We start from the raw sequence: 26,548 nt of genomic DNA, 5'->3' as shown, positions 1-26,548 counted from the left end.
AATATTATATACATACATAGTGCATTTAAATGATTATAGGTAATGGATTTCACTGGGATTCCCGAGACATGTGTCTGCGCCATGTTTTATTTTTTTCTGCGTCTGCGCATGTCGAAACATGTGACCTTTTTCAATTGTCTCTGGATGAATAATACTGCGCAACTTTACTTTCTACAGAACAAGGTTAAAGTTGCATTGCATTAAAATAATGACAGTAAATAATAAATAAAATACAATAAAAATTATACAGCAATTCTCATATTTTTTCCTTTAAAAAACCGGTATACTCAAATACTTGTTATGAACCTAGAATAATAATTATTACGTAGATTATTAAATGCAACAAAAAACTGCCATACACTAATTTACACATAATGCGTCATAAAGTTATTTTTAAGAAACTTGTTTTACTTTATGTTATTAAAATAAAGTTTTAGGTATGCTTATTCATTTTATTTCTTTTAAACTTATAAAGTTCAGTATATTATTTATCACAAAATAAAAAACCATAGACCTAGAGAATGAATTAAATATTATACACGATAAAAGCTATCCTCTACCATGTCTTGTCTGGCAGTTTTTAAATATAAACTCAAAAACAACTGAATGGATTGGAGGCTCATGAGGTTTTCCTATTTTAATATTTTAAGAGGAAACATTTTTTTGTACAAACAAGATTCCAAAATAACTAAACAGATTTTAAATATACTTTCACTGTTGGGAAGCTACACTATTCCTGGGTGATATGGCTATAGGTATCTTATCCAGATACAGGCACTAGTTTCCACAGTTTGCGGGTGAATCCGCGGTAAAAAGCCAAACATACAGGGAAGATCAAAATATATTAATTTATACCCATAAAAATCATGGGCTTTAAGTAATCAAATATATTTTTAATCCATCCTCTAAGTTTATGATAACAATAGCTTATAAACTAATTCTTCTCCAATGTTTAGTTTATTTCTCCAGTGGTGCGTAGTTGAGTAACTTCTCGATCAGGTCTACGTGGCCAAGTAGCATTCTTCGGCAGCAGTATCTCTTCAAGCCGAGAGCGTCGAGGGCGTCACTGAAGAAGTAAAAGAAAATATATGAATAAAAATAGTAAACTATTTTGAAGAAAAAAAACAGGAATGGTTAAAATAAGCAGTTCAATTTTAATCCTTACTTCTATACCATCTATACTTTCTAGAGTATATAATAAAAAGGTAATAAAAAGGTAAATGTTTTGCGTGTAATCTAAAGGCTCCAAAACTTCAGAATCGATTTGGAAAATTTCTCACTTTTGGGAAGGTACACTATCCCCGGTGGTATTATATTTATTTAGCCAATATTTTGTCCCCGAAGTACTACGGGACGCGAGTGAACCCTCGGGAAACAGCCAGTTGTTAGTATTATTGCAAGTATTAATTTATTTTAAGATAAAACCAATCAGAAGAAAATCATAGATTAATTATTTTAGTAGATATCTGGAACTTGCATATTAAAAAAAGCGAATAAGCATAAGAAATTAACAGTTTGCACGAGTAAGTAAAATGTTATCTTTGAAAATGGTACAAAATAAGTTCCTATTATCACAGTGTAATGATTTCATTTTATGATCACTTATTTGCAAAGCCATACAAAATGTAGTAATAAGTCGCTAGTAATACGTGAGAGAGCATAAATAATGCATGTTCTCAATACTAATATTGCTCGCAATAAATATTTATGAGTTTTCAGAATAGAAACTGTGTAAGTTGATCTCTTTACCTAGCAAAATAATACTTCCTATGCTCACACATAGACAATATTCCTGTAAATAATGTATGTACGTCTTCATGTTTGAAATAATTTGCAACATGGTAATTTCACTGTAAAATGATAAAGCTTATTAAGATTTTATTTTAGGTACAGAAGAACCTGAAGACAGTTATTAATTGGTAGTCGAGCAGTTGTAAAGTTAGATAGGCAGTTGCTCCACGTTAAACACAGGTACTCAGCTGATTATATTGGAAGCCAACCCCAATATAGCATGGGAAAGGCTAGGCAGATGACAATTTTAAGTATTTCCCTATAACAAGGATTCAAATTACTACCACCTAGAGACAATATTCTAAACTTAGGTCTACTATTGATCAATAATATAAACACTTGACAACTACAGCTGTGTAATTAAAAAGAAGCTAAAACAACCTTGTCAGTCTTTGTTAATTTACTGGCAGCCTCAGAAACAAACAGTATTTTCTCAAAGCCATTTCCTGCAGATAAAACCAGTTTTCCTTAAGCTTTACTTCAAATAGACTAAGATAAGAGAAAATTATCTCTTTTTATGAATGTCATTCGGTTAATGGCGGTTATTTTGTGAGCTATTGTAATAGTTTAGTTTAGTATGTTTTTTTGTAATGAAACTATGTTGTTTAGTTTAGGTGGGTAATAAAAAGTTTACTTTGTTGGTAGGTAATAAAGATTTCGTGTGAATATTGACTTTAAAGTATGAGGTGTATGTCTTAGCCGGGATTTCAGAATGTGATGAAAGAAAGTGGTAGATAAATATGGATATTGAACGGATAATTTTATCTAGTATTAGTTATTATACATAAATAGGATAAATATTTTTGTTTGTGGTTCTTCGTCATTGTTGATAAACTACACCATCCTGGTTAACATGGGCTATATTAGTTAATAGGAGTTTTCCCAGGAATCCACCGAGCCTTTTTCCGAACTATGTTGGGGTCGGCTTCCAGTCTAACCAGATGTAGCTGAGTACCAGTGCTTTACAAGAAGCGACTGCCCTGCCTGACCTCCTCAACCCAGTTACCCGGGCAACCCCCAATTTCCCCAGGAATGACACTATGAAACAGGGAGTATTTAATATAAATTACAATGCTGATGCTGAAAATAATTTGGTATACATTGGTGAACAAATGCTGATTTTCAGTACTTTTATAAAAATTAAAATGTACTTTATCTATCAGAATGTTCAAAAAGCAATATCATTCCCTTCTAATGCAAAAAAATTGGCACCTTTAACTGGTGTAACAGTAGAATTTAGTGTTAACATTGTCCGAAGCACTACATAAGTCCAATAAGTGTTTATAAACCTTTATAGTGTGTTTAAGAGATTGATACTAACCCCTCCGTGTACTCAGCTTGCAGAAGACCGAGATAGGCCTCCCATTTGTTTCCAATAACCTTCCCACAAGTAAAACAGCGCACTGGAATGATCATTTTGAACCAACAGACCTGAAATAAAAACAGGAGTACAGCCTTTAACTAACAAATAACAACTATCAAGTTCTAGCAGTACATTAAGTACATTTAAATAGAAAGAACTAGAAGAAACAGTGTTTTATAGGGTTAATTATTATCAAAACAAACTTCTCGCGTTGAGTTTTTGAGGTTATGTTTCTGTAAATACTAATAAAGTTCAATATCTACATTTTTCTTACTTACAAATTAATAGTTTCAAATATTTATTATTATGTTTTCTACTCTTTACTGATTATAATCGTATTTTTTCTGCAACTTTGTGATATACACACACAAACACAGCCTTACTGCGTGACAGACACTGCTCATCACTGCTGACGTAAAATTGAACGAATGAGTGAAGTACGTTAAACTGCTCGTTCGTTTCGAGCATAGATAATAAAGAAAATGTTTCAGTGTTGCCCAACATTAATTCATCTGGGTATTTAATTTGTTTATTAAATTATTAATAATTTAGCTTACATTTAATTTAACTACTTTAATAATATATTGTAATAGATTACTGTGATTAAGTTGCATATTATAAGCTATTTAATCCTTTCAGTGGGTTCAGACATACAAACGTACAAATTAATTAGTTAAGCTTAATGTAGTTACCACATATATCCTACCTATGAAACCTTTTCTGACAGTTATTTGTCTTTGTTACAGGGATTATTAACTTCTACGGCCACCCAACAAAATCTAGATCAAAATGACACTGAGTATGGAACAATATCTAAATACAGATGACAGCCAGTCGGTAAGTCCGTCATTGTTTATTTAAACTCTCGTAAGGCTTATTAAGCATGTTTAATAACAAATATTTGATTATTTCAAATGTTTGTTTCGGCATAGATGGTTAAAAATGTAATGTTTTATTATTATAAATAAATAAATAACTTCCTCACCTTTCATAGAAAAGTGAATTATATATACCATTTTACAAAAAACGTTTACAAAAGTAGTTTTCCTTTTGATTTTTTAGGCCAAAACTGTTTGAATTGCTGGCAACATTAGTTATCGATCTGTCTGTCTGACAGCTTTTCATACTAGTTCATTCATTTTCTTTTCATTCAATCATAGCTATTTTTTTAATTGCGTTTTCTGTGTTGTGTGTGAATCTATATTAAACAAAAAATATTAATTAGTATGAGTAAAAGTGCAAAAATCTGTGTGATTGTCATATGTATATAAACTATGTACATACGGCGAACCTTTAAAACGGAATAATGATCTCGCGTTGAAAGAAAAATTGAGTCATTCTAAGTGAATGCTGACCATGAGATATTTTGATTTCCTATTCACTCATAATAGAAACAATAACAAGAATCTTTAATACAATGTTTAAATAAACAAACGAAAGCACAAATTAATTAACAAAAGCAATAGAATTAGCAACAATCGCAATATAGTTATAGTGTTTTAACAGCTGTTTAAAACTTGAAAACAATGGATTCTGAATTTTCCGAGGACGATGTTCAACCTCTTATTCAATATGAGAATAATAGAGATTTATATTTGGAACTCACTGCACAGAAAATCAATACTGATCCTGAATTTGTACAGGTAATAATAAGCAGTATTTTTTTTATTTATTTACGATCAAAATAAGCGTAAATGTAAAATTACTATATTCGGGGTCTTTGGGTTATCTAAGAGGCGAAATTCGCAAATAAACTTAAAATGTAACCATTAAGTTAGTATTGCAGGTTTTATATTTTTTTTGGAGCATCATGCTGGTTAGATAATAATTGTTTCATGTTGAAATATTGTCTTTAGTTTGCTTCTAAAAAAATAAATAAAATGCAACTCTGCTCTTATTTTTACAACTGGTTGGAAACTGGTTTTGCAACTCTGATGTGAAGAAATATAAACATAAAACTTGTATACCTAATTCCTCAAATTAAATTTCCAATGCAAGACCAAAAATAAATATTTATCTTTAGATCATTTTGTTCAAAACCAGTTTATTCTCTTTTTTCAGATAACTAGGTAAATATGAATGATGACAGTATAAAATTCTTAAATAATTTGCTAAGGTGAAAGGTTATGGTAAGCTAAAGTAACCAAATTCTCTGTAGACCACAGAATAAAGTAGATAGTATGTAAATGGCGAAATTAAACATTATTGTCATAGTAGTCAACCTTGTCAAGTTTCCTGTCTAGTGTTTTATATTTACTTAATATTATAGATGTCCATCTGTCCTTTCACACCAAAACTACCAGACCTATTTGCAATTTGGTACACAATTAGTTTGGAGCTTGAGAAAGGATACAGGCTACATTTTACCTGGTTTTAGAGGTTCTCCCAGGTCCTGGGTAAAACTGCACAGGACAGGTAGTAGACTATAATATGTATATAGGGCCAATTTTTCAATCACCATAAAACTTCTGTATGAAGAATATGAGTCATGTAACAGCTTTTGTATGGAACATATGTTAATCTGCCTTATTTATTGCTCAAATGAAGATAATTGACATTAAAAAAATCTTCCCTTTAGATCATAAATTAATTTTATTATACACAGTTTTGTCTAGCTAGTTATCATACAACATTAATGCTTGTAAAACCCATATTATCTCAATGAACCACTATTGTGTAGTTATCAAAGTATGCCATTACTCATCTTGCAGCTGTATAGTGTAAATAATTGATAAAATATTACAATACTCTTAATGTAATATGTAATTAACAGCTGCAATTAGTTAATTAATAAGATAACAGATGTTGTTTAATAGTTCAGGTAATTTGTTGCAATTATCTATTGGATATTTATTGTTATTAATTTATTATAAAGTTTTCTTAATTGCTAATTGAAGCTATATTGGCTGTAGTTGATCCGGCAGGTTGGTGTATCCTAGTCGATTAAAATTAACTTAGAGAGCTTAAATCTATACTAATATAATTAAGAGGAAACATTCTTTTGTTTGTTTAAATCGTACAGGCTATTGAACAGATTTGAATATTCTTTCTCGGTTCGAGAGCTGTACTCTTCCCAAGTAACATAGGCTTTATTTTATCCCAGTACGGGCAGTAATTTCCTGTTATGAAGGAGTGGAAAAGTTAGTCATCAAGAAATATAGATGTGTTGCTGATCTAGTCTGTCAGATTATTCTGTCATCCCACTATACCAATGAGATAAAAGAATTGATACTAGCTGTATTAGCCAGGGTCCGTAATACAGAGTTCACTATCTTTCCTACATACATACATAATATACATAATAACTAATACATAATTACATAATATTACATAATATTACATAATATAATAATATTATAAATGCGAAAGTAACTCTGTCTGTCTGTCTTTCTGTCTCTCTGTCTTATCTTCACGCCTAAACTACTGAACCGATTTGTGTGAAATTTGGTACAGACAAAGTTTGGAACTTGAGAAAGGACATAGGATAGTTTTTATTACAACACTAAAAAAAAAAAATACGGACATATAGCGCCATCTATTGGTCAAACCAAAAATTGACAGAAGTCACTATTCCACGCGAACGAAGTCGCGGGCAAAAGCTAGTACATAATAATAATTAAATTGTTTGTCCTCAGGTGGTATACGGTTACCGCAAAAGCAGATGGCGGACGGTCCTCACATATACACTATCGTGCATATTCATCGGGCTACCTTTCTTGGTCTTCCACTGGCTTCCCACGTGGCTGCTGTATGCTACCTGCGTCAGATGCTCCTTCCAGATAGCTGATAGAGTCCTAGTTGTTGTAAGTATGCTTAATTTAGTCACTTGTTTGCGTAGGATTTAACCAAGTTTGTTGGGATAGGCTTCCAGTGTAATCGGACTCTACCTTCTCAAGTTCTTAGATTAGATTAGTTAGATTTTGTTAAGAGCAATAGTCACTCTTTCTGGCTTCTGATTACCCGTATCGGCTGCAAAAGACAACCGGTACTCATCAATTTAACGTCTCTACCGAAACACGGCGGAAACAATCAAGGGAGCAGGAAAGAATCAGGGTAAAAATGCAGTCAAAACACTATTTACTTCCCAAAGCCGTTAATCAATAACATAGAAAGTACTTATACTGGCTTGAGGCGCGGCCCGCACGTGACGTACATTATAACAATTTGTTTGATTCAATTCTAACATGCGGCTTGAGTCGCTGCCCATCCAAGCTTGCTACAATGACACACATTGTATGAATATTTTCCTCTTATATATGGAATGGATATATCTCTATATTATTATTAGATAAAGAATTCATTTAATGAAAGAAGGACCTTGTTATTAATGAATGATGAGATGACTAACCTACTGTTGTATATTTGTTTTCAGGAAACATATCAAAAGAAGTGCAAAAGTTACTACATACATTTAATATTACACAAAGATATTGCTGATACGAGGTAAGTAACCTGTTCGAAGCCTTAACTAGGTAATACTTAATCTTTGAAATTAGCCTACCTCAGTCAGACTTGCCAAGTTAATTTAGACCTAACTACTGTATTTGCCTAACCTCTGGTCTATGGTCACATCCAAAACTGGGGGATTTATTAAATGGGTAAAATTACATAAGAATATATACCAGATCGTTGAACTTAGCAATGAACTTTCAAAAGGCGATACCAATGAAAATTAAATTATATCTTGTTTAATTATGGCATTAAATCTGGTTCTTCAAAGCCCAAATTACAGTAGAATATACTAATAATTTATTATATTTCAGTGGTCTTCTCAACGAAGGCTTTGACGACGATGGCACCAAAGAGAAGGGCCCCATTGAGAGTGCGGATGCTATACATACGCCCATACATTTGGATGACGGATCCACACTAAGTGAGTACATTATTTTAATATATAAGTAGATACTTTGTATTTAACAACATAATAAATGTTAGTCTTAGATAAAATAAAGAGGAAAGAATTTTGTACCAATTTTTCAAATCGGTTCAGCAGTTTAGGAGCCTTTTTGTACAAACAAATAAACAAAATGTTTCCTTTATATTATATTCAAGAATACTACCTATAGGCACGAATTTCTTTTGCATTGGGAAGCTACATTATCCCCGAATAACATAGGCTATATTTCACCCGACGAGGCTGAAACCGCAGGAAACAGCTAGTTTAATATTAATTCATATATCAGGGGTTTTTTCACAAGCTGCTATCAGTATTATTCACTTGACCACAAGTCAGGGATGCCCCTGACAGTATGATAAAATATTCAAACAATCCTACATGAGTAGGTACTATCTAACTAATATACCTAAACATTATTATAATAAATTCTGTATTTTATCCTGTTACCCATAACAATCATGAGAAAACGTGTTTGAGTTATATTACTGACAAGTTTCATCATAATCTGTTGAGCCGTTTGCGCTTGAAGGAGTAACAAACATACACTAAAAAACGTTGCGGTTTGTGAAATTTAAGCAAAATTTTGCCTCACAATATGGAAGAAATTACAGTACAATATACCTACTATCATTGTGAATACCTAATTTCAAGAATTCACGAGTAATGATAAACTTACTAGAACATTGAACGGTTTTATCAACAATTTCACAGTTTATAAACTGTGCTCTTTTGTTTACAATTTTTGCACGTTCAAAAACCACATTTTCTGTAGGCCTAGATTTCATACACAAATGCATATTTGATAATAATAACGGCTAAACAAGGTTTGTAACTGCAATATGTATGTAGATACCTATGTACTGTAACGCGTAGCACTCTAGGGACCGGGATCTACGATAAATAAAATACATACCTACATTTTTATTTGAAACTAGCTGTTTCATGCGGTTTCGCCCGCGTCTCTGGGGAATTTCTTCCCGTACCCGGGATAGACTAGCTTCCCAACGTTAAAAGATTTCTTTCACATCGGTTCAGTAGTTTTGGGGGCTGTATGGTACAAACAAACAAACATGAAAATATTTGCTCTTTATTGTATTAGCGTAGATTCCTCACATTAAATAATCATAAACCATACAACCACCATATTGATCTTTTGAAACATTTCCCACAATGTCTTCGGCGTAGATAGTACTGGCCTTGTAACTACTGTATTATTCAGTAAAATCGATGCACCGACCGTCTGTCTGTTCACACACTACAATGCCATACTTATGTAGTTACTAGCTTCCAACTGCGGTTTCGCCCGCGTTCCGAAATACCTGCTTACCTTACGCGGGTGGTGATAAATATCTATCCTATGTCCTTCTCCCGGGTTTAAGCTACCTTACCTATAATTTTCAGCTTAATCAGTTCAGGCGTGAAGGCGTGACTAAGGGATATAGGTTTCAATTTTTATACAAACAGATAAAATAACTTAAAATACTTTTATTCAGATGCGGGAAATAGTACTCTTAGAAAACGGGTGGCAGAAGCTATTATTCTAAATAAATTAACACACCATATTGATCATTTGAAACATTTCCCATAATTTCTTCGGCCTTGTGGGTACTGTATTATTCAGTAAAATCGATGCACCGACCGCTTGTCTGTTCACACACTACAATGCCATACGTATATATTTATTGAAATGGAGTTTAGCAGCCATTCGTGTTTTGTCTGCCATTGAGAACGGTCTCATCTTTTTTTAAAGTAAGTTTACTTATATTATAAAGTTGCGATACAGTTTTAGATCAAGCCTTTTTCTAATAGTTAAAATATGATTTCTATTTCATTAGGATTCTTTTGTCTCGCTTTTAGAGACCAAAATAAAAAAGTGCATTGCTTCGAATATCGTCAAGTGTATTCATACATGAATGTAATTAAAGTTGTAGAATATATTTAACATTAGCCAAAGCATAATTAATTATAATAAAAAGAATTTAAAATATCTTTGTTTTGTCAACGCCGTTTTATAGGTCGGCTTCCTGTGTAACTAGAACTAACATTACCACTGTATTACATAGTTCTACTGCTTATACATCATTTCATTTTATCACTCAACTAAAACAACATTTTAACTTCAACAGACGTACAAAACTACAGATACTTCCGTCACAAGAAGCAGTCGCTAATATGGGACGGTGCGCGGGCGCAGTGGTCGCGACTGGCCGGCATCGAGGCCGGAGCCACCTGTGCCCAACTACAGGCCATGGGCGCTACCCCGCCGTCCAGCGAGCGACGGGTCAGGATGTAAGTGTTTTAGTATTTGGCTAGCCTTTTCCCAACAGAGGTACAAGACTCCATGTGCCCAACTACAGGCCATGGGCGCAACCCCGCCGTCCAGCGAGCGACGGGAAAGGATGTAAGTGTTTTAGTATTTGGCTAGTCTATCGGTCTCCGCGACGGGAACCATCGCGTAGCCACGGAGTCCACCCGCGTGTCCACGCGCGTAGACACGCGACGGTTGCACGTCGAGGGCGCCCGCTTAACGCAGTTTCAGGCCTTCACAGAACGATTATATATTTCATGATATTTGATCTCGAATTCGAGGCAAAGGTAGGAGATACAGCCATATGCTTGTCTGTGCTCTGAAATTAGATGCGAGCCACCTTCAACTTTGCCTGAGCTGAGTACGCGATACGTCATTCATATAAATGATGAATAGCAGAGGGCCCGAAACAGTGCCCTGTGGGACACCTTGTTTGTTTTCTCTGTATTCCGATTTGTACTTTATTTCTTTTTTATTTTTGATGCATAATCGAGTTATTAATGTGGACTATTTTCTGTTGATAAATACAACGTTATCAGCTCTAATGGAGTTCCACATATTTATTCCATACCTGTAATTTTGTGATCCACGTTGTCAAATACTTACGTCAAAAGAAAAGTTAGAACTATATTCAAAGAAAATTTTGACACTGGGGCTTGTTAGCTGATGAAATCTGCAGCTCACTCGATAATAAGAAAGTTATTTCCATAATCAACCTGATTAATATTTAAAATGAAGAAGAAGCTAGGCCACGTAAGCTATATCGATTTCTTCAAGGTCGAAGAAGGGTGCATAAGTTAAAGACTGTCAGTTGTATGCTTTCTCACGAACTCGTGCATAAATAATGTTACCTTGCAATATAATGATAGGCTACTTTAGTACTTACTTGGAAATTCTTATCGAGGACACCCATGTGTATGCCATAACCCTTATTATTAAAGAATAATTTATTACCTAACCTACTTTTGATTTTGCTTCATTTGTCTATATAATATGACTTGAATATATAATTGAATGTTTGACATTATTATAGTTTGTTTCATTTATTTATTGAATTAGTACTCAGCTACATCTGGTTAGACTGGAAGCCGATCCCAACATAGTTGGGAAATAGCTCGGAAGATGATAATGTTTATCTATATATTATATAACTTATGAATTTATTTACAGGTAATAAGTTTAGTTTGTTAAGTATTGTATGTATTCGATGCTTGACAAATGATGTCGATTTTGTACTTATAGTGTAATCATAATGAAATTAATACCTAATTTCCTCGCCGAGATATTGCGATAAGAACACAGTTATTTATTGCAAATTGCATATTACTACCACTTTATAATTAACAATGTAATACACTTATAGAGGTAATATATATAGGTAATTTTAACATGTTTTTATTAAAAATTACCACACCTGTACAAAGAAAAAAGGAATTCTAAATACATATATACATTGTTTCCATATTATTGAATACTTCACATAACAAATGGAATGCTTATAAAAGAATCGAATATTGAGTATAGCTTATAGGAATCTTGTTGAGTTAGGCTCGAGTTCATTGAAAACATACATCAGTTTTTTTAAAACATCTGTTACTATGAAATTCCTATTGAACTTCAAAGTAAACAGTTAAGCTTTCGGTGAAGGAATAACCTGAATAACCATACATATTGATCAGTTTAAACTTGAGTTAACTTAACTCCGCGTCCATTAGAAGTCACTGTACTCGATTGAGTACAGTCATATTCCTAAGTGTAAATAATAGATCTCGTAAAGTTAAATGTAACGGGTGATTTTTTTGCTGGTAACTTTTTGGCAACACTGTTTTAACAGATCACGCGTGAATCGTGTCTTGTGTCATTTTCAAACTTGTTCAGTTTGGTCTATAATTTAACCATGAATCGGCTTACGAACGAACAACGCTTGCAAATTATAGAATTTTACTGTCAAAATGTATGCTGGGTTAAGAGAGTGCATCGCGCACTTCTTCCAAATTATGTTTTTTTTTGCCCAAAATGGAAGAATTGGACATGCCTGACATGTGGTTTCAACAAGACGGTGCCTCATGCCACACGACACGCGAAACAATGGCCCAATTGAGAGCCGCCTTCGGTGAACAGTTTATCTCACGTTTTGGGCCCGTCAATTGACCGCCTAGATCGTGTGATCTAGCGCCTTTGGACTATTTCTTGTGGAGCCATGTTAAGGCTCATGTCTAGAGGGATAAACCAGCAACGATTGACGCACTGGGAGCCAATATTGAAGCATTTATTCGAGAGAGTGTGCCGAAATTGGGCTTTGCGAATGGGCCATCTAAACCGGAGCCGCGGCCAGCATTTGCATGAAATTATCTTCAAACATTAAATTATATTGATCGTTCTATCGATTCCAATAAAGATTTCATCAAATTTTTCAAATTTTTAGTGTTTTTTTTGAAAATCAAATCCTATACCACTTAAAAAATCACCCGTTAGTTAACCTTGTTATTTTACTTGATTATATAAAACAATTTTTTCCCAATTTCTCTTGTATTTTGTGTTTTTCCCAATTCTATATGAAAACAAAGAAAATTCCAAAATAATATACGTACTTTTTGTTTGACCTCTAATGAGTTAACAAAAGGGATAACAGCCTGACCCTACACCTATTTACATTCCATAGTTACTAATTTTAACCATCCCTAATCTTTCGCAGGTTAAACATCTACGGCCTAAACGAGATAAAAGTGCCGGTCCAATCAGTGATGACGCTAATAATTCTGGAAGTCTTCAACCCTTTCTACGTGTTCCAACTGTTCACGATAGCAGTTTGGCTAGCCGAACCGTATTACTATTATTGCATAGCCGTGGTTCTGATGTCGACTTTCGGTGTGGCCACTTCTGTTATACAGACTAAGAAGGTAAGCTTTTTTTAGTAATTTCTTGATTTTGTTCGAGTCTCCAACAGTGTATAGAAGTCAGTCCTATTTTTAATGAAAAAGAAACTATTAAAGTTGAATATAGGGTCACCATATATATACCTTCGTATATACATATCCTCCCATATATATCATGGCTTCCTTCTTTTCCAAAATACCGAGTATGAGGTAAGGCTTCTCAATGATTTTTTTCCTCAATGATAAAGAAAAAATATAAATAATGCTTCATAAAAGATGAAATCCTTTTAATTAAGGTACAAGTTGGCAGCCGACCGCAGGCGACAACTGCAGACGACATGTCGCTTCATTCAACTACGGAGGGAATTTCATAGAAATACATAGACACCAGTAGTTAGTCGTTGCGACACGTCGTCTGCAGTTGTCGCCTGCGGTCGGCTGCCAACTTGTACCTTTATTCTACTGCAGGACTCTCTGACTTCAAGTCAACCTGGACTTGAAAGGTCTCGATATTGTCCTTCAATATCAGTCTACACTATAGACTGATGTTGATGTTATCTTAAAAAATATCTCTACTTTCCTAGACACAAACCCATGCATACACCCACACTTACCAATCTCTTAACCACTGCCCTAATGACTTCTAACACTTCACGCCTAGAACCAAACCAATCTCCGCGCGACAGTAGAAGCCCACGACACAGTAGAGCTATGGGACGGCAGACGGGTGGACAGCCGCTGTGTGTCCCCCGGGGACATCATAGTGCTGCCCCCTAGGGGGTGTGTGCTGCACTTCGATGCTGCACTACTGTAGCTCCCGGGGACATCGCTCATACTGTCCTAATGACTTAAACACTTCTTCACACCCAGAACGATGAACCCTATGGCGCAATGGTCACTGTACCGCTGTACCTTAGGTCCCGGGTTTGATTCTTGGGCCGGTCAACATTTGTGTGATGAGCATCCTTGTTGGTCGTGGTCTAGGTGTTATAATATGTAGTTTATCAGTTATATTAGGACCCATAACACGAGTAAATCAAGTGTTTGTAAAAAGGTTATTATTATTATTTATCATAGAACCAAACAAATCTCCGCGCGACAGTAGAAGCCCACGACACAGTAGAGCTATGGGACGGCAGACGGGTGGACAGCCGCTGTGTGTCCCCCGGGGACATCATAGTCCTGCCCCCTAGGGGGTGTGTGCTGCACTTCGATGCTGCACTGCTGTCGGGGGCTGCAGTGTTGAATGAGAGTATGCTTACTGGTAAGTAGGAATTATAAAGTCGTCCATAAATAATCATTTAATAAAGGCGTTCCGGCCGATTATCAGCCGCGACGGCTGCAGATCAGCCAGCTGCGTAAGACACATTATAGTGCACAAGCATTTGCATTCCCTATTCTTTCGTTCTCATAGTCCTTGGTACAATTTAGTAGGAGGTTATAATGAAGTTTTTACTATACATAAATTATACTACTAATACTATAAATGCGATAATTTGTATGGATGTATGTATGTTTGTTATCCTTTCACAAAACATGACTCACAGTAATATCCATATGCCAGAAATAGTTACCTCAAGACGTAGTGTAAAATGTGATCTAGCCCGGGTCGACGGGAGACAAAGGATGCGGGTTGCTGAAAACCGCTAAAACTGGCCTTTTGTTCAGTAGTTGACATTGTTAATTAACAAATCTGGTGTATTAAATAAATCTTATTTCACAGGTGAATCAGTACCGGTAACCAAAACAGCGTTGCTCCGAGTGGATCGTCCGTTTGACCTGAAGGAACATGCTTCCTCGGTACTGTTCTGCGGCACTCGCGTTATACAGACACGATACTACAATAATGAACCGGTCAAGTAAGTTCTGCCAATAGATTGTTATACTGTATTGAATTTTCCAATCCAGTTAGATTTGCGCAGTCTAACAAAATCTTTATCAATGTACTATTGGATCAATCCCGGGTTACGACACATCTACGATATGAACCAAGCCTAAAGCCTTTCTTAAGTACATAAAGTGCTTAAGAAAGTACATGGTGGGTTTAGTCAGTAAGAGTCTGACACTCCCTCACGCTGCACCCACAGCGAGAAGGGTCACTGGATTAGTCTCCTCTTTTTTGGAGTCGGTTAAATAGATACGACGTCCCTTTTTTACCAAAAAGAGGAGGAGGTCGTGAACTGTCCTTTTTTTAGAGTCCGTTTTTTTTACCTAAGAGTCTATTTATTGCCCAGGGCTCTAGTGCTCCGCACTGGGTACAGCACGAGCAAGGGGCAGCTAGTTCGCAGCATCCTATACCCGGTGCCAGCCGACTTCAAGTTCGACCGTGACTCCTACAAGTTTATCATCATATTGGCTTGCATCGCTGTGCTGGGGCTGGCTTATACTGTCGCTCTTAAGGTAAGTACTATATGTTATACTTACTTGTATTGTAAACTAGGTTCTTGCGGTTCCATTCGTGTCTCGAGGGAAGTGCTTCACGTAAGAATGTACTACTGGTTCTACTCTGCTACCTTGCCAATTTTTAGCCAGATCGGTTCAATAGTACTTGGGTTATTGCAAGTAGTGTAGCTAAGATCACTTTATTTTATCAGATGATATTTTGTTATGCTAATTTGGCCGAAACAATTAGGATGAAATTAGGCATTTTTTCCATATACATCACAGGTGTGTCACAGGTGAAATTATGTTGTCCATATGAGCCTTTATTTGTGGAACTATACAAGTTCAAGGAAATAAAATTTGTCATAGGGGTACCGAATGTTCTGTACAGTTGACAGCTGTAAATTTCCAAGGGACAATACCGTAGTTCATGTACTGACAGCAACTGTCAACTATTAGATAATTATTTTTTATGTTTAATTATTTATCTCTTTCCCCAGGCCTACCGCTCACTGCGACCAGGCGACATAGCAATAAAAGCTCTAGACATTATCACGATAGTAATACCGCCGGCGCTGCCGGCCGCCATGACAGTGGGTCGGCTGTACGCCGTCGCCCGGCTCAAGCGAGGCCGCATCGCCTGTCTCAACACTAGAGCTGTTAATGTTAGCGGCTCCATAGACTGTGTGTGCTTTGATAAGGTAACATTATGTATAGTTATCGGCACGAATCTTGAGCTCTGGCCTACATCTGCGCAGAAGTGATTTATTAGCAAAAAACCAATCCCGAGTGACGGCTGTGACGCGATGCACTGCGGGCCAATCACCGCTTTAGCCCGCTCCCGCACCTCACTTCATACCACAAAAGGGACCCAATAAATTACTTCTGCGCAGATGTAGGCCAGAGCTCAAGATTCGTGCCGATAACTATACTGGGATATAGTGATAAAAGCTCTAGACATAATCACGATAGTAATTCCGCCCGCACTGCCGGCCGCCATGACAGTGGGTCGGCTGTACGCCGTGGCTCGGCTCAAGCGAGGCCGCATCGCCTGTCTCAACACTAGAGCTGTTAATGTTAGCGGCTCCATAGACTGTGTGTGCTTTGATAAGGTAATATTTTGTACTGGGATATAGTGATACAAGCGCTAGACATTATCACGATAGTTATACCGTAAATTTATATGATTAGTAAATGGTTATCTGGGCATTTTAAGGTATCGACACAATAGCCAGCTCAGCTCTGGGTAGGTAGATATAGCAAATATATTCCATTGTCATTTTTCTCGGCGTCTTTGACGTGTCACAATAGCAACATCATTTGCGCTGAAAGGGTATTTAAAAATGTATTGCTTTCATTTATTTGTGGGCTATACATGTTTAATACATTTTTAAAAATAAAATCATACAAAATAAATTCACAATAAATAAATTTTACCATCATAAATTAGTTAATAATATTTTTTTGGACCCATGATAGTCTAATTTATCATCATTTCAGGCACGAAAAGGCCATCTTTTCATATAACATTTTCAAAATTTCCATATTACTTATTTCCTTTTTATTTCCAGACGGGAACTCTAACAGAAGACGGTCTAGACATGTGGGGTATAGTCGCAGTAAGTGGAGCCACGAGCCCCCCTCGGCTCGGCAGACCCCAGCGAGACCCCCGACAGCTCAACGAGTTGCACCCCCTTAAGATGGGGATGGCGACCTGCCATAGTTTGACGTTGTTGGACGGCGAGCTGGCTGGAGATCCATTGGATTTGAAGGTATGTACAACAGTGTCTAATAGGTATTTTTATAACTTGAGGGGGTTTGTCTTGGCAGACCTATATTTGACCCCCCCCTCAGCTAAAAAGTGGCACCCCCTTACCACTAAGCTACAATATATTGTAGAGATTTATAAATTATACCAGACACCAGTTTGTCAAATTTAAATTCTCTGGACTTTGTATTAGCCTTATGTTTCTGAGATAATAAATTATACAAAATCAGGTTGAAAGAACAGTATATTTTTCAGTATAATTTGAATTTTATACATACTGAATATTATTAGACATACATGAGCGTGACAAAAACGTTTTATATATTGTTTCCTAGATGTTCGAGTCAACAGGCTGGTTGTTAGAAGAGCCAGATATTCCAGAAGCTTCTAACTACGAGATACTGACTCCTACCATCGTCAAGCCGAGGAAAACTGCTAATATTGACGTCGATGATATACATGTAAGTTAATTATAAACTCGTACCGGGGCTGCAGTATTGTTCGAAAGAGTTACAGCGGCCCTGGTATGTACAGGACTTAAGAAGGAACATGGTGGGTTTTAGCAGGAGGGGTCATTTGAAGTTTGTCTATGGATTTTCTTGCCGATTGTTCACTATTGAGATTTCACAATTGAGATCCACTCTTTGAAACCGCGCAACTACCTTGACGTTTCAAAAGAGCTCTCATAGGCCTATTTGAAATAAAAGAAAATATATTACTTCCAATTTACTACATATTTTTTTTTTGAATATGTACCACTAGAGATTTGTCTACTAGTCTGAAGTTGGTTGGAAGTATAAACAAAACACTCCTGCTCTTGCGTGGTCGTGATTTGGCTTATTTCGGAGATTCACAATACTTCTTCATATTAAACAATTTATATTTTTTCCTAAACCAAGTGGAGAATGTGTCTATTGGTACATTCCTTAGTAGATAATTATTATAAATATAACGTAAATTATTTTTTTCAATAATGACTATGGCACCATCCCAAATATTATAATACATTAACAATATTGCAGCTACCTCTAGAAGTGGGTATAGTACAACAGCATCAGTTTGTGTCATCTTTACAACGCTCGTCCGTAGTGACAAGAGTTTTGGGAGAAGATGTCTTGAGGGTGTACACTAAAGGAGCTCCTGAGATGCTGAGGAAGTTGTGTTTACCTGAAACTGGTAAGATTTTGTTTTAATAACAGCCCTGTCATGATATAACTGTCTTGTTGGTCTAGCTAGTGTAAGCATAGCGTGGCGTGGTCTCAGATTCGATTCCCGGGTAGGACCGAAATGGCTTTGTGTGTTAAGAAAATTTGAACTGAGTAGCCTGGAGTCGGGAAGTCGATGATTGATACATCCATGCATTGGTTCAACTCTGAAAAAAAAAATCCAAATAAATTCAAAATTTATTACATTCACTTATTCTACGTTCGGTATTCGCCACGTGTCATGAATATGAAAAGTAGACTTTGGTTCTTTCAATTTTGGCGTAATATATTCCACTTTCCAGACACCTATGTATTTTATATATTTTTAAAATTAACTCTTAGGATTTAACCATCTGCCTAGCCTTCCCCAACTATGATGGGGTTTGCTTCCATTCAAAGTTAATTAAAATCGTAATACCATCTTCTCAGTGCCGGATAACTTGTACGAGGTGCTGAACTCGTACGCGGAGAAGGGTTACCGAGTGATCGCGGTGGCCACCCGCGTCATGGAGACTACCTTCAAGCAGCTGCAGAAGATGACCAGGGAAGAGGTGAGGAATTGTTTAATTAGTTCATTGAATATATCCAGCACAAAACTAATACTAACTAACCTATAGTAGGTAATATAATACATATGAGCCCTTGTAATATATATGGTCTCTTTTATAGTATTTCAATAACCAAGTTAACAAAAAAATATGTATAAAAATAAAATAGTAATTTGTTCTTATTTTCTGTTTGTATCTCGGAAGCAATTGGCAAAAAAACTATAATGTTATATTATGTTATGTAAAAGGCGTTTGCGGAAGCTAGTTATAAATAAATAAATACAGGTATTTCAGACAAAGTTCATAATATAATGTTAAACTTTTAAAATTCAAAAACATATTTGAATACAAATTGAACTTCAAAATCATGAATTTTGCAACAAAAGTAACCTATAATTCTGTCATCCATCTTAGGTGGAACGCGACCTAGAGTTCCTGGGCCTGGTCATCATGGAGAACCGGCTGAAGGCAGCCACCACCGGCATCATACGAGAACTCAAAGAGGCCAACATTCACGTCGTTATGATTACCGGTTAGTACCTACTGCAGACTTTAAATATATATAAATATAGTTTTTATTTAATATTTGTAATTCTGGTCGGATGCATCCAGACAGGTGGGCCAATGTTGTTGCTCAGTGGATACCACAGGATGGCCACCGCAGACGTGGTAGGCCTCGGAAGAGGTGGCGTGACGATCTGGACGCCTACAACCCTGACTGGTGGGAGCAGTCTAAGGATCGAGAGGTGTGGAGACAAAATGGGGAGGCCTTTGCCCAGCAGTGGGACAATAACGGCTAAGAAAAAAAAAATCTGGTCGGATAACTCTATCCATCTCCCAAGCCTTTTCCCAACTATGTTGGGGTCCGCTTCCAGTCTAACCGGATTCAGCTGAGTACCAGTGTTTTACAAGAAGCGACTGCCTATCTGACCTCCTCAACCCAGTTACCCGGGCATCCAGTCTAACCAAGGGGTGGTTAGACTGGATGTCAGATTTACTGGTTTCTGACTACGTGTAACGATTGCTAAAGGTGTTCGAGGGGGAATTTTAGACTTTAAAGTACAAGTTTCCCCTATATGATTTTCCTCACTTTTAATCCATGAAAAAAAGACTGGCAACACTGGCCGGGTGACTTGTCAAAAAACAGCTGTGTAATTTAAAATTAAAATAAAATAGAAAAATAGTCAAAATAGCCCTTAAAAGTATTTAATATAGTAGTAGTGGTCATAAATATAGTGTACAAATGTTTGTGGCGTCATTGTGGAAGGATAACTGTTAAAAATCTACATCACACGGAGGCGGTCAGCTGTCAACCGCTCAATTCAAATTAATTGGATTTTTACGGGAAGTATCTTTCTATTACATTTGTGTCACACTTTACTGCATCAGTTCCACAACTGCAGATTGTATTATTTACATTACATATCGGATTTACGTCAAAAACAAAGTCAACCTTGTAACCTACCCTAACATTGCAATAAAAATAAAAAGCGAGTAAAAAGCAAAGATAACTTTCTCCTGATTGCTTAAACAAATAAATCAATATATTATCGGATAAATTACATGTTCCTTTAACGGTTAATTTTGTTAAATTACACATTTAATAAGCATCACGTTTACAGAATAAATATATCTTTTCATATCTCTTCATTTCAATTTCGTGCATAATTCTTTATCAATCTTATGCTCTTCTTTGCTGTGTAATCTTAAAGCTACGGAATTGCATACTTGAAACTATCAGTCATCTAGTGAACTTAACCTGCTATTCTTTTCTGTCTTTCTCATCTTGGTTACTTCACGCTTTCAGTAAATACCTGACACCATGTCCATTAAGACACGAAAGGCTACTGTCAAAGACATGGAGGTAAAACTGAAGGACACCCTGGAAGAGCTGAAAACATCTAAGGAGCTCTGTGGTCAACTGTTGAGGGAACGTGATGAGAGCGAGGAAGAAATACAGAACATAATTAATAAAACTCAGGATTAAAGTCTCAACTTGCCGAGTTACACATTCAATATATGGATGTGCTGGATCAGCGGGATAGGTTACAGGTTTTTGTAGGTTCTTTTAGTGAATGTAGTGATGCTCATGAGAGGGCTCTGAGTCGCATTACTGAACTGGAGACCAGCTTAAATGATGCTCACAAGTCGTTGACATGCTTCAAGCAAATTCAAGAACAACAAGAAAGTGACGACACTCATCGCCTTTTTAATGAGCTTGTTGCATCAAATTCACTAAATATGAGTCACAAAAAAATTAAAAAATACATTAGAATAAACAAATTGATTCAAAAAATTAAGAGAGTGTGTCATAAACAGAAATCGACTTACAAATTAAATAATTTACTTAAAAGTAAGGTTAATTTAAAACAACAGTTAAATTTGTGCACTAATCAACTTTTACAAAGTAGGCTAATGTACGACCAAGATACACAGGTTCTGCAACAGGAGATGCTTGATCTGCAGCGTGAGTTAACAAAAATTACACACAATTATGAGGCAGCCAAATATCAAATTAAGGCACATATTCTGGCTACCGATGAGCTGCTCCAGTTAGGTAGTGAAAATATGGACCGTCTTGATTCTCTTAAAAACAAATATAACAACTGTACTTGTTCTCAACCAACAGTACAAGCTGACCTACAGTTAACAACGCCTAGTACTATGCAGTCAGCTGTGAACAGTGACACAATACCACCTCGTGTCGCTGTTCAGTGCAATATTCCACCACCAAGCATTTCACATAAACATAGTTCAGGAAATCAAAACTCATCACAAATATTTTCTGATAGATTTGGTCTAGGTTTTGGTAAATTAGTCTCTCAATACTGTAAAAGTAATATAATAAACAATTGTTCACCCGGTGCCAGCTACAATGAGATTATAGAAAGAATTAAATTGACTAATCTTAATACCACTTCATCTGCCATTATGCTATTTGGAGATAGTCTAGCAGTTAGTAAACAAAATATAATAGATTGTGTTGAATTAATGATAAAATTAAATAATGAAACAAATTGCAAGTTTATCATCTGTGCCTTACCATATTCAAAAAATTTTACTGAAGAACAAAATCAGTACATATTTGATTTAAATCTATTAATGTACAATACAACTAGGCATTACAATAATAGAATAATGTACTTTGATACAAATAAATTTATAAATAATTTTGTAATGACAAATGATACAATGTATCTAAGTTTTATTATAAAGACAAATTGCTATATTGATAGCAAATAATATACAAATTGACCCGGGTTCTACTACGGTAACCTCTTCTTTTAATAATATTAGTAGTTCTACTAATACAACTATTGATACACCTGATAGTTTAAACTACATGGTGCGACAAAGGGTGGGCCACATCAACTGAATGTTGTACATCAAAACATTCAGGGCCTTTCCGGCAAGGATTTAGAATTAAGTTTATTTATTGAGCATTATATGGTACAAGTAATGTGCATAACTGAGCACTGGCACAGAAATTCTGAAATAATATTCCTTAATAATTGTAATTACACAGTACAAAGTGCGTTTGTTAGAAAGGAAGCCATCCATGGTGGCTCTCTTATAATTGTGTCTAATAATATAAAGTGTAAAGAACGTTTGGATATAGTTAAATTATCAGTGGAGCGCAACATAGAACTGTCATGTGTTGAACTGGAGCGGTTTGTTATTATTTGTGTGTACAGGCCTCCTTCTGGGGATTTTAACATCTTTGAATCGGTAATGGAAAATTCCCTTTCTAAACTAAATTCAAGTAGTAAAACACTTTTAGTTTGCGGTGATTTCAATGTTAATATTTTAGAATCATCTCCCTTAACTATAAGGTTGCTTAACTTATTTAAATCTTTCAACTTGTTTAATTTATTTCTAGAACCAACAAGAATTACGGCAACCTCGTCAACCTGTTTAGATAATATATTTAGTAATTGTACCGCCACGGAGACTCTGATTACCAATGGCCTTCCTTCCGATCACCGTGGTCAACTGGCACGGTTTCCTGATAGACAGCATAAAATCAAACGGGAAATAACATGTCGCCCCTTAACAACCAGTCGTTTTAATACTTTCAAAAATAATATAATTGCAAAACTAGGCTATGAGATATTAGATAATGACAATCCCCATTTAATGTACGGAGCTCTGTTCGATATCATTAAATATGAATTTAATTCTAGTTTTAAAACCAAAACTTTCGTAATAAAAGAAACGGCTAATTTCAATGAGTGGGCTACCCCCGGCATTTACAAGAGTAGAGCTAAGTTGTATGAGCTGTATGAAATGAAAAATTATAAATTTGATGAAAATTTTATTACATTTGTTAGAAATTATTCCAAATTGTTTAAAAAGTCTGTCATGCGGCAAAATCGATGTATTTTAGTAATAAAATCAAGAACAGTAATAGTGTAATTAAAGCTACGTGGAATATTATTAATAGTGAGACTGGAAAAATAAACAGCGTGATACTCGATACAAAATCGTTGATGAGGATCAAGTTTATGAGAAAGATTCGGATGTAGCTAGAGAATTTAATACCTTCTTTTCTAATATTGCAATAAAGACCACTAGCGACTTAGACTCCTCTACCACCAACGCCGAAAAATTTTACGAAGTAGTGTTAGCCAATGTGAAGCCACATTTACTTTTAGTTATATTACACCTCATGATATAGTTAGAACCTTCAAGTCATTAAATTCAAAAAAGACAGGTGACTTGTGGGGTATCTCTGTAAAAGTTATAGACTGTATTATTGTCGATATTGCACCCTATTTGGCTAGTATATTTAATGAGTGTATTGACTCAGGTACCTTTCCGGAACTTATGAAATACAGTAAGGTTATACCACTCTTTAAATCAGGGAGCAAGAATGACCTAGGCAACTTTAGGCCGATTTCAATTTTACCCGCGTTAAGCAAAATTTATGAAAAATCATTTTAAATCAGCTACTGCGCCATTTCAATGTACATAATATTTTACATGCGGAACAATATGGTTTCACTAAGGGTCGCTCAACAACGGATGCCGGAGTTGCTCTACTGAAGCACATTTATACCGCGTGGGAGAAGTCGCAGAATGCAATTGGGGTGTTTTGTGATCTTTCTAAGGCGTTTGACTGCGTCCAACATGAAACGCTTACTCAGAAGCTTAAGTACTATGGCATTAGAGATAGCGCACTTAGTGTTATTAGCTCATATTTAAGCGGCAGAATGCAATGTGTTGACGTTAATGGTGTCAAATCTTCCAATCTACCCGTTTGTTTGGGCGTACCGCAAGGCTCGATTCTAGGGCCATTTTATTTCTTGTGTACATTAATGACTTGCCATATTATTTAAAATCATTGTGTGATGTAGTATTGTTTGCTGATGACACGTCTCTAATTTTTAAAGTTGATAGGAATAGAGTAGATTTTGATGACGTGAATTCGTGTCTGTCGTTAGTAACGCACTGGTTCACAGCCAATAATTTGGTTTTGAATGCGAAGAAAACCAAATGTATAAAATTTGCTTTGCCAAACGTGAAAAATCTCGGCCCCAGTGTAGTTTTAAACAACGAGGAAATTGAAACGGTCCAAGCTACCACTTTTCTAGGAATAACTGTAGACTCCAAAATTCAATGGGGTGAGCATATAACTGGCCTCACGAATAGACTAAGCTCTGCTGCGTACGCTGTCAGAAAGGTAAGAGCTCTCACCGATGTAGCCACGGCGCGTTTAGTGTACTTCAGTTATTTCCACAGTGTTATGTCTTACGGAATTCTTATGTGGGGCAATGCTGCCGACATAGAAAATGTCTTCGTGTTACAGAAGCGTGCTATCCGTGCTATATACCGACTAGGTACTAGAGTCTCCCTAAGGGAAAGGTTTAAGGATATTGGTGTTCTGACTGTGGCGTCTCAATATATTTATGCCAATATAATATATGTAAGGCAAAACATAGAGTTATTTAGTAAAAGAGTGACGTGCACAATTTCAACACTAGAAATAAACATAAATTAACCGCATCCAACTATCGATTGCATAAAGTGCACGGTTCGTTTGTGGGCCTTTGTATACGCATTTATAATAGAATCCCAGTTCATTTGTTAGAACTAACGGACAGTTCTTTTAAAATCAAAATTAAGGATATACTGATTAAAAAGGCTTATTATAACATTAATGATTATTTCACAGATACACGCAGATGGCAGCTCTGAAGTGGACAACAAGTGTTTTTTTTTATATATATATATTTTGCGACTAATATTGAATTGTATAATTGTAATTTAATTATAATTAAATTGTAATAGACAGCTGTGTTGCTGGGAAGTTTGTTCTTCACCACTTCTTCTTCCCAGCCATAACACTAGGAAGTGGTGAAAGGGGGGCGTTTTGGGGGTGCTGTAATTTTGTATTTTTTGACGTGAAAAAGTGCTAGAATCTAGCCTATTTTCAATAAACGATTTTGACTTTGACTTTGAAAAATCTGTCATTGGTGTCCAAAATACCTTTGTTTATTTCTTTCATTTTTGTTTGTAGGTGACAATGTCCTAACAGCTGTCAGCGTGGCGAAGGAATGTGGTATCCTGATGGGAGAGGAACGTGTGGTCACCCTAATGGCTGACACGAGCGGGACTGTCCCCGTTATATATTGCGAGAGCACGTTGCATGGGGTAAGTAAAAATGTTGTATTTATTTTTTAATGTATGATTTTTAAATTGAATTTTGAGAAAGGATTTGTAGTCTGGAAGTTGATTATTATATGTACTGTTAATATATGCTTTATGATTATTGATAATAAATATGTATTCAACTGTCTCATTGATACAACTGTGTATTTTAAACCCGCCATCTTGATTTGCATTTTATTTTGAATTTATTTTTATTTTGAACTTTTTAAATGACTATATGATCAAAAATGTTTACGTTCAAATATATAAGAAAATATCATCACCAATATTGTTACCAGTACTTTTTATTATGTAACCTTTAAAATAATTAAAATTTTATCACAAGTCGCCATTATTTCTTCGAAATGACTTCAAATGAAAACCTCGGACATGCAATTTTTTTATTGCGATCTAGGAGGGAAACGTTGAAAAAAAAAACGTTCAGTTTTTCACTCTAAGGCTATATGTAAATGGATAAAAGCAACAACATACAAAACCTATATCACCGTGGGACCAATTCGTCTGTCTGTCCCCCCATTTCAGTCATATCGCCGCTATTCCGCGACGCTATGAGCGAATCGGGGTGACAGACGTAGTCTCCGAGTCTACAACTCTTCGGTAAGTTGTAGGTCGAGAGCCCGTGCTCATCAGAATTGTGTCACTGTGTAAAGGCTGGGAGTTTTTAGTGAATTCATGTTATAGTGGGTGTGGACGGTTGAGTACTAAGTTGGACTGATTTTTGCTTTGGGAAATATGAGA

The 26,548-nt window shown here is 35.8% G+C and overlaps 2 protein-coding genes across 2 annotated transcripts in view; one reads left to right on the top strand and one right to left on the bottom strand.

Annotated features, from left to right (window-relative positions):
• Window positions 1-359: 359 nt before the first annotated feature.
• Window positions 360-3,569, bottom strand: LOC110382944 (DNA-directed RNA polymerases I, II, and III subunit RPABC5). Its single transcript, XM_049849732.2, has 3 exons — window positions 3,433-3,569; window positions 3,113-3,222; window positions 360-1,066 (listed from the first exon to the last, which is right to left on the bottom strand). The coding sequence occupies exons 2-3, from the start codon at window positions 3,205-3,207 to the stop codon at window positions 958-960; spliced, it is 204 nt and encodes a 67-aa protein (XP_049705689.1). The 5' UTR covers window positions 3,208-3,222; window positions 3,433-3,569; the 3' UTR covers window positions 360-957.
• Window positions 3,570-4,298: 729 nt separating this feature from the next.
• The window catches only part of LOC110382942 (polyamine-transporting ATPase 13A3), a 28,418-nt gene continuing 6,168 nt past the window's right edge, over window positions 4,299-26,548 (top strand). The window contains exons 1-16 of the mRNA XM_064041690.1: window positions 4,299-4,797; window positions 6,790-6,957; window positions 7,527-7,597; window positions 7,918-8,027; window positions 10,178-10,340; window positions 13,055-13,259; window positions 14,313-14,499; window positions 14,959-15,094; window positions 15,470-15,635; window positions 16,118-16,318; window positions 17,189-17,389; window positions 17,721-17,846; window positions 18,408-18,561; window positions 19,020-19,141; window positions 19,553-19,670; window positions 25,659-25,792. Of these exons, the coding sequence (XP_063897760.1) occupies window positions 4,681-4,797; window positions 6,790-6,957; window positions 7,527-7,597; window positions 7,918-8,027; window positions 10,178-10,340; window positions 13,055-13,259; window positions 14,313-14,499; window positions 14,959-15,094; window positions 15,470-15,635; window positions 16,118-16,318; window positions 17,189-17,389; window positions 17,721-17,846; window positions 18,408-18,561; window positions 19,020-19,141; window positions 19,553-19,670; window positions 25,659-25,792 (2,379 nt within the window). The 5' untranslated portion in view covers window positions 4,299-4,680. The remainder of the gene's footprint in view (window positions 4,798-6,789; window positions 6,958-7,526; window positions 7,598-7,917; window positions 8,028-10,177; window positions 10,341-13,054; window positions 13,260-14,312; window positions 14,500-14,958; window positions 15,095-15,469; window positions 15,636-16,117; window positions 16,319-17,188; window positions 17,390-17,720; window positions 17,847-18,407; window positions 18,562-19,019; window positions 19,142-19,552; window positions 19,671-25,658; window positions 25,793-26,548) is intronic.

The sequence above is a fragment of the Helicoverpa armigera genome, chromosome 26, assembly GCF_030705265.1.
Source record: "Helicoverpa armigera isolate CAAS_96S chromosome 26, ASM3070526v1, whole genome shotgun sequence".
NCBI lineage: Eukaryota > Metazoa > Arthropoda > Insecta > Lepidoptera > Noctuidae > Helicoverpa > Helicoverpa armigera.
The sequence above is the reverse complement of the archived record's forward strand: the minus strand, read 5'-3'. Positions and strand labels throughout refer to the sequence as shown.